General features: G+C 35.8%; 1 protein-coding gene across 1 annotated transcript in view; it reads right to left on the bottom strand.

Annotated features, from left to right (window-relative positions):
• Positions 1-13,083, bottom strand: part of ATRN (attractin) — a 248,909-nt gene that overhangs the window by 210,692 nt on the left and 25,134 nt on the right. Inside the window, 1 exon segment of the mRNA XM_043973429.1 lies at positions 7,075-7,188. Within this exon segment, the coding sequence (XP_043829364.1) occupies positions 7,075-7,188 (114 nt within the window).

Here is a 13,083-nt window from a genome sequence, read left to right as displayed (position 1 = left end):
TCTCATACTAAACTTGGTCTGTACTAAAATTCTATGATCCTTTTTAGATAAAAAACTATCTAGCCTCATCTTGTGTTTGTGAAGTTAATCTCCTGAACCCAATTGCAAAAGTTGCTTTATATGTATTACATTTCATCTTATTAGACTCAGTACAATATTCTAGCCTGAGACCTTTTGGGATCCTGAATCAGCCACTCCTCCTAACTTTGTCCCATCTACAAATATGAAAAGCATAACATCTAGGCCTTAATCCAAACCATAACATAACCTAAAAATGTTAAACAGCAAAAAGCCAGGGATAGATGGCTAGGGCACACCACTACTGACAGCCTTCCAAGCTGAAGCTGATTCATTGATGTCTAATGTTTGGATCCAGCTAACCAATTCATTCTGAATTTACCCAAAAGTATTATCTAGCCCACATCTATCTACCCTCACTTCCTTTACCCAACCCCGAAAACATGAAAGACTTTGTCAAGTACTTTGGTAAAATTTAAGTAAAAAATTTAAGTAAATTATATCTAAAGCATTCTCCTATTCTACCAACCTAATAATCCTGTCATAAAACTAAAATGAGGGGTAGCTAGATGGTGCAGCGGATAGAGCACTGGCCTTGGAGTCAGGAGTGCCTGAGTTCAAATCTGGCCTCACACACTTAATACTTAACTAGCTGTGTGACCCTGGGCAAGTCACTTAACCCCAATTGCCTCACTAAAAAAAAAACAAAAACAAACAATTAAAATGAGGTTGGTCTGGTATGAACTATTCTTGATAAAGCCATTCTTCCTCGTTAGATCACGATTTCCTTTCTATATATTCACATAATATGATCAAAAACACTTATCGAAACCATGTTAATGTTATTTGCAATGGAAAAAGACTAGACTTTTCTCAATACAAAAAAGTAAGGATGCTCCCTCTCTCCATTATTATTTGATATAATTCTAGAAATACTAGTTATATCAAAAAAACAAAAACATGGAATTAAAAGCATAAATAGTGGTAAAGAGGAGGGAAAAAGGTATCCTTATTTGCAGATGACATGATGGTGCCTATAAAACTCCTCGTGATAGGTCTTCGAGTAGAGAATGCATGCCCATTTGTTGGACATATTACAGAGGGGATTCTTTTCAGGTAGGAATTGGACCAGATCATCACTGAGATCTCTTTTAACTGCAATTTAGTAAAAGGTTGTCAACGGACAAGGGAGGGGATGCAATTCAAAGAACATAAAGCTCTTAAACAGGTAGTATGAAAGGCAAAAAAAAAAAAAAACCAAACCCTAGCCCAGTTCTAGAATTTAGAAGGATGGGGAAAAGTGGTAGCAAAAAATTGGAAACTAAAGAGATGGTCATCAATAGAGGAAGCACCGAATAAGTTGTAGTATATGAATATGATGAAATACTATTGTGCTTTAAGTAGTGAGGAAATAGATGATTTCCAAAAGATATAGAAACATTTCTATAATGTGATGCAGAGTAAAGTAGGAAGTAAAAGAAAAAATTTATCCTAAAACATCAATATTACTAAAACGAAGCATTTTGATAATGTTGATAAACCCTAGGAGAACAATTTATGTGATAACGACACTGTAAAAACAGTTTTGAAAGTTAGAAGAACTATGATCATGAAATGATTATTCATGATTTCAGGGATCTAAACACAAACTCAGAAGACAGCTATATCAAACAGGTAAGCCTCAAAGAAAAAATCTGAACTGAACACAAGCCCAGCAAGAATGCTGGGAAAGCTCTAAAATAATTTAAATAAGAAGGGTGAAGGAAAAATTGTGAAAAGAAATGAGAGATGCAAAAAAATTATGAAAAGAAAGTCAAAAACTTGGTAAAAGAGGCACAAAGAAATATAGAAGAAAGTAACATTTTTAAAAATGGAACCAGCCAAATGGTAAAGAGACACAAAAATCCACTGAAGAAAAGAACTCCTTAAAATGCAGAATTTAATGGAGTAGGCTAAAAGGGTTAACAGACTAACCTATCAATTGTAGCTAAAAGGGGTTAACAAATAACCTAAGATCAATAGTACCTAAAAGGGTTAACAGAGAAACTAAGGTGTGTGTTCTTACAGTAACAAAAGGGTTCAAGTCCTGTCAACCCAACCCATCAACAGAGGACTGTAACTGGGGATCCTTAATTCATAATAGCCATTAATATTCCTAGATGACAGGACACCTAGACACCAGATTTAGGTAAAAGATATAAACACAGAAACCCTCTGGCTCTGATAAGTTTAAGCATGTCTTTATGATCATGCGCAGAAAGGACCAAATGTCTCCTTAAGTTCACCTTATGACATGTAAACCCCAAAAACACACATCTAGAAAAAAGGTACCTGCCTATGGGTTGTCTTAGGACCCCAGAGAGTCAAATTAGGATAAGACTTTCCACGACCTCTTTAAGGAGGAGATTAAGAGAATGAAGAGATAACATACTTTTTCACACTATAAATAAACTATTCTTCTTCCCCCTATTTGAGACACCTCTATGATGGGTCTACCTATGGTCACTCACAGTACTGCAATAAAACTTGAGAAAGTGAGTCACTGAATCTTGTAATTCTTTGGGACGCCTCACGATCAATCTGATCAAGTAAACCCACTCCTCCACATCAAATTGACCAAATGGAAAAGGAGGTACAAGAGCTCATTGAAGAAAATAACTCCTTAAAAATTAAAATTGGAGGGGCAGCTAGGTGGCACAGTGGATAAAGCACCAACCCTGAATTCAGGAGTACCTGAGTTCAAATCCGGCCTCAGACACTTGACACTTACTAGCTGTGTTACCCTGGGCAAGTCACTTAACCCCTCATTGCCTTGCAAAAAAAAAAAATTTTTAATTGGGCAACTGGAAGCTAATGACTCAAGAAACAATAAAACAAAATCAAAAGAATGAAAAAAATACAAGAAAACATATCTCATTGGAAAAACAGATGACCTGGAAAATAGATCCAGGAAAAATAATTTAAGAATTATTAAACTATCTGAAAGCCATGATGAAAAAAAAAAAAAAGCAAGCCTAGACATCACATTTTGAAATTATCAAGGGAAAATGTCCCAATATTCTAAAACCAGAGGGTAAAATAGAAATTGAAAGAATCCCTTAATTACCTCCTGAAAGAGATCCCAAAATGAAAACTCCCAGGAATATTATAGCCAAATTTCAAAGCTCTCAGGTCAAAGAGAAAATACTGTAAACAGCCAGAAAGAAACAACTGAAATATCATGATGCTACATTTAGGATCACACAAAACTTAGCAGCTTCCACATTAAAGGACTGGAAGAATAAGATACTCCAGAAGACAAAGGACCTAGGATTACAACCAAAATTAACTTACCCAGCAAAACTGATTGTAATATTTCAGGGGAAAAAAGAAAATTTAATGAAACAAAAGACTTCCAAGCATTCCTGATGAAAAGATTCACCCTGATGAGATAAATTATTATTAAATAACCAATTATTGGGGAAATCCAGGGTTATTCCTTTTAAAATAAATCTCTGTCCTTGACAAAAAATTTTACCCACCTAGACCATCTAATCTAGGTGAGTGTTACCCCACCCAACTAGAGAACCTTAGAAAGAATTTAATCTAAGGTGAATTCTGGTCTACTGTGTTCTATTCAGGATTGGGTGGGGATAGCTCCTTTGTCTAGACTGCCAATGCTGAGGGATGGTCTGGAAGTAAATGACAGAATAAAAGTCCTATTTCCCCCAGTCCTCATTAGAATAAATCCACCTCTCATAATAATATTCATTCTTCTCATTAACTGTTAACCTATCAGAGCTGATTCCCCATTATTAAAACTAACCTTATAAGCTGTTCCACAAATAGACTGAAATAGGCTTATGATGTTTCCATAGTAAACTATAGTCTTTATCTCTGATGACCCTGTTGATGGACCTGATCCACCCACCTCCTCTAAAGACTAGTTTGAGTCAACATGAAAACCCAGTTATTATTATTCCTTGAAATTGTTTGTTGGTTTGGGGGTGGGGGAATGAAGGCTCCCCGTTTTAAAAGCTAAAGGTTTATGACCATTTTTCCCTTCCCTCAAATTTGGTAGGTAAATTAATTCTTTTGGTTTTAAGGTTTTCCCAGCTGCAAAAGCTACATTACCTATCATAATATACCTTCTCTGCTATAAATTCACACCTTGCATAACAGCTATGCCAAATGTTTTCTTATACTACTGGTGCATGGTAAAATAATATCTTGAGATTGCTGATAAAAGAAGGTATACTAGGAGGGTGTTAGACAAACTCACCCAGAGGTGATTATATATGCAACATATGTAATTACTGTATTTTCTTCATCAAATGAAATTCAATGTATGGCTTCATGATTCGCTGATCCAGGTAATCCCCAATTTACTTTGGCTTGCATCTTTCCCTTTGTTTATTCAATACTACTTCTTGAGTCATGACTATTTCTACCACCAATGGACAAAGGCAACAGTGCCCTTGAGCTTGCCCTCACCCATAAGTGTTCCATTTCCATATTTATCTACTCTAAAACTTATTTTATCTGATCAGTTTTTATCATTCTCATCTTTTCCTATGCCTTACAAACCTAATCCTGTTCCTTGTCCTCACCATGACCTACACTCCCTCTATCCCTTCATACTCTTGTACTGGCTATACTCTTCCCTTCTCTCTCTCCACTCCTTGGTTAACCCATTTAACTCTGTACCAGTCAGTCCTCACTATAGCAAGGCAACCATTCTACTCCTACTTAATTAGTTCCCTAACTCCCTAGTTCAAAAACTTTATATCTCTAAAACCTAAGACATCAGCAAACTTTACCATCTCTATTTGTTATCTTCACTTCATCTCATACTTCAATGCAAAAATGAGCTCTTTCACCAAAAATTTCCTCTTCTCTCTTCCTCTTTATTTCACAACACTCAGATATCCCCCATTACTTGTACCTCAATGAAACAGTGGCCCTTCTACTGTCAAGGACAATCCTTCTACAGAACATGTACCTTTTCTAGCCATTCTTATTCTCACATTGTCTCATCTTCCATCTCACCCTATCTACTAGTTCTTTTTGCTGCTGACAAACATGCCCATGGTCAGCTTCCATGCTTAAAAAACTCTCACTTGTTCTGCCACCCCATTTGCTATCATTCCAATGACTTCCTTCTCATCTTTGTTCTCTTTAATGACATTTTTACTTCCTCTATCAGTACATTGGAGACTGTGACATTAGAGAGGTACCCAGATGGTAGGACTATGAACCACACTTTTTTTTCCTAAAAGATAGCTTTGATTGCATTACTCCCCTGCTCAAAAACTTTAAATGGCTCTTCACTCATTCTAGCATAAATTCAAAATTCCTTAGCTTGGATACGAAAGTCACTTACAACTAACATTTCCAACCATATCTCCCACTATTCCTATAGGGAATGCAACAAGCATTTACACAAAGCTCCTGCTCTAGCCAAATTCATCATCTTTCAAATTCACACCTCTTCCTATTTTACCATTTTCCCCTTCCCTCTCTGCTACCCCAAAACACTACCCATTCTCCAAATCTTTCACACTCCTTAAAGCAATCCATAATCATTCCAGTAAATTTATCTCTTCCCACAATCTAATTCCTAAAGAATTTAATCTATAACTTTAATTTAGCAATTAATCATGTATTCATTCACTCATTCATTTAACATTCATTCCTTAAGAACCTGCATGCTTTGGAAGAAAAACAAAGTTTTGATAAAGAAGTCATATGCTTATAAACACTATCTATACTATCTTGAACTGTTTGCATAAATCTTGTACTGTAATTTATAATGTACTTATAGAATACTAAAATGTTAGAGATGAAAGGACTTTAGTGACATCAAATCCAACCTTTTCCTTTAAAGAGAAGGAAAATGGGCCCTAAAGGAGGTAGTGTCATAAATAAGATCATATACTAAGCTAATAATAATAGCTGATATTAATGTACTTCTTATTTTCAAATCGTTTTATATACATTATCTCATTCCACCCTCATAAGAACTTTGTGAATAAAGTACTACAGATACTATCATTTCCATTTTACAGATGAAGAACTGAAACCCAAATAGGTGTAATGATTGGAATGACGCCACCTGCTGGAGACTTACTGTAGAAGAGTTCCACCCATGAAGCGAAGGTCTTTGAGGGCAAGACCAGGAGTCTTTTCTTGGGCATCAGGAAGTGACGTTGGCTTGTGGGAGAAAGAAGGAAGAGACTGGCGCTCGGTCTTGCTCTTTTTTTCCTGGGGATGCTGGTGGAGAAGGCAGCTAGAAATGTGCTCTCCCTTTAATAGATAGAGGAATCTAGGCCTTTCTTCTCTCTTTACCAAATTCTTATTCTCCTTAATAAATGCTTAAAAGTCTAAACTCTTGCTAAAGCTTATAATTTATTGGCGACCACTCATTAGATATTTTAGACAGTTTAGCTAGAATTTTAGCCCTTAACATAGGTTAAGTGAATTGCCCATAGTCAGACACTTAGTAAAAATCAGACGCCCGTATCAGAATACAAGAAAGCAAAATTCTAGTTGGAGGGAAATGAGAATGACATCCAGAAAAAAGAATGCATGCTTTGGGATGCCAGGTCAATCAGTAAGATGAAAGTTCACCTAAAAAGGTAATTATGTTTAGTAAACCTCAAATACAAAGTTATTTAAGAATAAAATCATCTTGCATCTATATAGCATTTGAAATTTCATAACCTCCAAAACTCCTTCATGTAAGTCCTTTACTCCTGATAGCTAACACTATAAAGCAAACCATATGCATACCTATGAGGCAGGCAGAGTAGATATCTCCACTCTATACCCAAGGAACCTAATGATAAAAAGCTAGGTGACTTGGCCAGCATTACAAAGCTTGTAGGTGACAGTGCCAGGAGTAAAAAGAAAGTCTTTTTAACTCCCAGGCCAGGGTTCTTTCCCCTGAAACATATCCTATCAATAGATCAGTCAATTTCTGGCTACAATAAAGCCAGTTTTTCAAGAATACAAACAAGTGATAAGTTAGAACTCAGAAATCAAATAACAAATCATTACTATTTAATTTGAACTTACCTAAAGGCAGCCACTAGTGGGGCATAAATGGAGTCCCCGTCATAAACATATAAATGGTCCCAACTACATTCTGTAGCAAAATGATGGAAGCGAAGGCGCAGTACTCGATTTGGCCTGAAAAAAAAGGAGTAAATTATAATTAAGGAGATTGTTAAAAATGCATTCTTGTTTCATACGTAAATAATAAAAATCTCTGAATTTAAAATAAACCTGATATTTGTAGCATTAGAAATCTATCCTACACAAACAATTTTGATCTTCAGTTTTTATTTTTCCTTCAGAGTATTAGCCAATTTGGGATACATTTCTAGGAAGTTTTAGAAAAGGTACTTAATAAATCTTTGTTGAATTGAACTCCTAGAAATATAAAAAATATCTTATGACAAAATGACAACTACATTTACTTGGTAAACTACAAAACAAACTACTTTTAAATTCTGAAGTAAAACATACACTAAGACAGCTTTCCTAATAAACCTGAAACTAAAAAGTGTCAATTATGTCAAAAAAGAGATAGACTTAAGGCAATTGTTGAGATATTTATGCTAAAAATTTGAAGTTATGTTGACGTGTAGAATAAATGTTGGTTTATAATGATTTCCTTCTCCACCACTAAGTAAAATTTTGTTCTCTGATGATGTCTTTATTGTTTAATCCAATGACATTTTCTCAGTGTTTTTATTATGTATTTATTATGTATTATTTAACATTTTATCTACGTTGTTTCCTTCAGGTAGAATCCAAGTTCCTTGAGAGCACGGATTGTTTTATTTATGTCTTTGTATCCCCAGCACCTAGAACAATCCCTTGCACAGAACAGGCAATTAATAAATGGTAGATTAATTTAATTTAAGCACTTAATTCAATTCAGGATTTGTTTACTACAAAAAATACTTCAATTGTGAACTGTCATCCTTCAGAGCTCTCTATTTTACAATGTTCTTTCAACTTTTCCTATAAACACTTAACTGTCTCTGCAGACAATTTCTTTTTAAATCCTGCTAATCTCTATTTTGAACATGGATGGTGTGTCCTGTACTTAAGACCACATGTCAAAAGAGAAAAAAAACAAACCAGGATCATTAGCAGTCCTTATTGAACCCTCTGCAGGATATGACCCCATCTACCACCCTCTCCTACTGAATAATACTATGTTCTCCCAGAGCTCTGGAGATTCCCACTCTCTCTTGGTTTTCTCCCTCCCACTTAACAGATCTGTTTTGTAAGGGTCATCATGTATGTCCTACATGATGTGGCACAACAAGCCTAGGTATAAGTCCAAGATTCTAGTGTGGGCTTTCTTTCTTTTCTCTATTGAACTATCATGTCTACACAGAGTACTCCAAAATCTACACAACTAGCCCTTATTTCTCTCCCTGAGCGCCACTCCCACATCTCCAACTGTCTTCCGGACATTTTAACCTGGAAATCCTATAGGAATCCTAACCTCTATACATTCAGAACAGAACTCATTGTCTTTCCTCTCCCAAACCCACCTATTCAGTTAACTTTTTCTGTATTTCTCTATCAAGAGCTTAACTATTCTTGTAGTCATCCAGATTTGCAATCTAGGTCTCTCAATTCTTCACTCAATCACTCACTCACTCTCACCCCCATAATTCAATCAGTTACCAAAATATGCTGATTCTCCCTCATCAATCTCTCTATTGTCAGTCTCCTTCTCTATGTTCACATAACCACCATAGATCAGGACCCTCCATTACTCCCTTGCCTGAATTACTCCAAGAGCCTCCTACTTGTTCTCCCTGTATCCAGTCTCCCCCTTCTCCCAATCCAACTTCCATACAGCTGCAAAACTGATCTAAAGTACAGGCCTGACCAAATCACTCTCCTCTTCTGCTCAAGAAGTTTCCATGGTAGAGCTGTCAAATACACTGATGAGGGCTGTATGGACCCATAGCATTCCTGACTGCATGCATCTGAAACCAAAATAAAATGTAATTGGGACAGCTAGATGGCACAGTGGATAAAGCACTGGCCCTGGATTCAGGAGTACCTGATTTCAAATCCGGCTTCAGACACTTGACACTTACTAGCTGTGTGACCCTGGGCAAGTCACTTAACCTTCATTGCCCCGCAAAAAAAAATTTTTAAATAATTTTTTTAAAAAGTAATTGGAAATATTTAGCAAAATAAATAAAAAATACAATAAAACAGAGATAATGTTAAAGTCCACAGGGCTCTTTATGTACAGGTGACCTCATTTTCTATCTGAGTCTGACACTGTTCCATGGCTCTTCTTTGCCTTTTTTTTAAAGCATTTAAAGCCATCTACAATCTAGGTCTAAATTGCTCTTTTTCATGCACATGGCTTCTTGCGGCTGGTTGCAGAGTATATTTTATATCCCACCTCAGTGCCTCTGCACAAGCTGTCATGACAACCCTGCACCCCTGCACTGTTATCTCCCATTACTTCCCCATGCATTGGAACACAAAGATCTCTTCAAAAGTTACTTTATTTTTTATATATTCTGTACTTTTCTATGAATGTATGGTGTTCCTCTCCCTTTGTTCCAAGTAAAATGTTCCCTGTGGGCTGGGAAGGTCTCATTTGTGTACTTTCATCTCCACTGTCTAGTAAAGTACCTGGCACATGCATTACTAAGTAACTGATACCAACCAAGGTATATTCAGAAAATGAGTGTCTGAAACCCATAGTGACTTAAACCTTATTACAAGTGTCAGGACTCAAGCCTTTTATAAGAAGACAAAAGTAAAATTATGAATGGCACAATCTGAAATTGATGCTGGCTGAAATTCCCAGAGTAAACTGTCCAATAGTCTCAGGTCTTAAAAGCTTCACTGAAGTAAAGTTAAGAGCATCAGCAATGAACAGAAATAATTACATAAAGCTAAATGATAAAAAAAATCAATGATAACAGATAATAAGATTTTCTGGGTACTTCACTTCAGGAAGGACATTAATAAACCGTAAAACGCCCAGAATACTGAGGGGACTAGAGTCAATGACATACCAAGGACTGACTGAGAACTAAGGATGTTTAGCCTGAAGTACAAACACTTGGGGGGAACATGATAGTCATTTTAAGGGCTCTCATATGCAAGACAGATTATATTTGTCTTGCTTGGCCATGGAACAAAAACCAGGAGCAATGAAGGAAGTTGCAGAGAAAGCTAAGTTAAGCTTGATGTATGAAAAAAAAAACTTTCTAACAATCAAAGGTATCCAAAAGCATAAATGGGCTACCTCAGGAGATGAGATCTCCCTTCACTAGAAGATTTAAAGCTAAGGGTCTTGTTCAAGTATGAGTTGAATCAGATAGCTTCTTGGGTTCCTACTGTGTTTCAGTGACTATTTCACTCCTCTTTCACAGTTCAACTCCTAGAATGAATCTTGTACACTCACTCCTTTCACTTCCTTTCCACTTCCTTCTTTTTTTTTTTTTTTTTGAGATATTTTATTTTTTCCGTTACATGTAAAGATAGTTCTCAACTTTTGTTTATACATGCTTTACACTTTCAGATTTTTCTCCCTCCCTCCCTCCCCTCCCTCCCCCCTCCCCTAGACAGCAGGTAATCTGATATAGGTTATATCTATATATATCTATACATATACATATAGATATATATATACACACACATATATATACACATAATAACATTAATCCTATTCTGCATTAATCCTGTTACAAGAGAAAGAATCAGAGCAGTGATGCAAAACCTCAAAATAGAAAAAAAAAACAACAGCACCCAAAACAAAAGAAATAATATGGTTCAATCAGCATCTATACTCCACAGTTCTTTCTTTCTTTTTTTTCTTGGATTTGGAGATCCTCTTCTATCATGAGTTCCCTGGAACTCTTCTGTACCATTGCATTGGTGAGAAGAATATAGTCCATCACAGTAGGTCAACACTCAATGTTGATGATACTGTGTACAATGTTCTTCTGGTTCTGCTCATCTCACTCATCATCAGCTCACGTAAGATCCTCCAGGTTTCTCTGAACTCTTCCTGCTCATCATTTCTTACAGCACAATAGTATTCCATTGTATTCATATACCACAACTTGTCCAGCCATTCCCCAATTGATGGGCACCCCCTCAACTTCCAATTCCTTGCTACCACGTAAAGAGCAGCTATAAATATTTTTGTACATGTGGGTCCCTTTCCCCCTTCCATGATTTCTTTGGGCAAAAGACCTAATAGTGGGATTGCTGGGTCAAAGGGTATGCACAGCTTTATCGCCCTTTGGGCATAATTCCAAATTGCTCTCCAGAATGGCTGGATCAGCTCACAGCTCCACCAACAATGCATTAGTGTTCCAATTTTCCCACAGCCTCTCCAACATTTATTATCTTCCTTTTTTGTCATTTTAGCCAATCTGATAGGTGTCAGGTGGTACCTCAGAGTTGTTTTTATTTGCATCTCTCTAATCATTAGAGATTTAGAGCATTTTTTCATATGGGAATAGATAGCTTTGGTTTCTTCATCAGAAATCCACTTCCTTCTTAATAATTCTATTTACTATTCTACTCAGAGTCCTGGAGCACCAAGAGCTAATTTCTGTCATCTTCATTTCATTCCCTTCCAGCCAGAAAAAATACTTAACCATGAGGCCTATCCTTCTAGTACATGATCCTTCTAAGAAGGCCTATCTTTCTGAGCAGAACCAGGAGAACAGTGTATTATCAACAACATTGTGTGTTGATCAACTGTGACAGACTTAACTCTTCTCAGCAATACAATGGTCCAAAATAGTTCCAAAGGGCTCATGATGGAAAATGCTCTCCAAATCCAGAAAAAAAGAACTATGGAATCTAGATGCAGAGTGAACCATACTGTTTCTATTTTTTTTTCTTTTTTGAGGTTCTTCCTTTTTGCTCTGATTCTTCTTACACAGCATGACTAATGCAGAAATATGTTTAATGTGATTGTACATATGTAACCTATATCAGATTGCTTGCTGACTTGGGGGAGAGGGAGAAAAGTTTGAAACTAGAAATCTTATAAAAACAAATGTTGAAAACTACATGTAACTGGAAAATAAAAAAATACTTTTATGGAAAAAAAAAAAGAGAAGGCCTATCTTTCTAGCATTCTATTTTCTGTTTTGCTCTCACTTTTTTTTTTCTTTTTTGGTGAGGCAATTGGGGTTAAGTGACTTGCCCAGAGTCACACAGCTAGTAAGTATCAAATGTTTGAGGCCAGATTTGAACTCAGATCCTCCTGAGTCCAGGGTGGTGCTCTATCCACTGCGCCACCTAGCTCCCCCTGCTCCCACTTTTAAAAACTTGTCTTCTTAGAAACAAATTTATGGAGCGAAATTCAAATAAATGAATCAAAATGCAACTGAACTGAAATTAACCACTGATGGAGATAAATTCATTTACTGCCTTTAAGTGGGAAAATGATATTTTATAAAACTTAAAGAACACTTAAGCAACTCGCTAAACAATCATACAGACAACATCAGTACTTAATTTTTAACTTCACATCCTTCTTAATTCATTGGATGGTAAGAGAAAATTTACAAAGGAGAAGAAAATACCATAAGGAAATTAACATTTAATTTGGATAGAATTATATTTTAAATTTTAAAAAAGGGAAAAGCTCAAATTTGCATTTTCTTTTATTCTTTTCCTTCAGAGCCTATTTCATTTCAGAAAATAGTGCTTTGTAATATACCATAGATAATTCGATTTTTAATTTTTTGCAATTCTATATTCCCCACTATAACAAACACAGGATTAAACCACAAAAGGATGTTTTGACATAAGCAAACATTAAATAAATAGCACTTATAGGATCTACAAATTTAAAGTACCACTCTTAAAAGATATAATAGCCTTTCTCAACTTCACTTTCTGAAATAAAATCAATTCAATTGCTCTCCCCAAATTATATATAAATATGATATGTTCTTATCAGATGAATTCTCATCATTTCACTGGTGTTTATCTTGAGACCAAAATTTTTTCTGAAACTTTTATCTGTGATAAAAATTGCATTTAGACAAATAAAAATCT

Source organism: Dromiciops gliroides, chromosome 6, assembly GCF_019393635.1.
Source record: "Dromiciops gliroides isolate mDroGli1 chromosome 6, mDroGli1.pri, whole genome shotgun sequence".
Lineage (NCBI taxonomy): Eukaryota > Metazoa > Chordata > Mammalia > Microbiotheria > Microbiotheriidae > Dromiciops > Dromiciops gliroides.
This window is presented reverse-complemented; position numbering and strand designations above follow the sequence as displayed.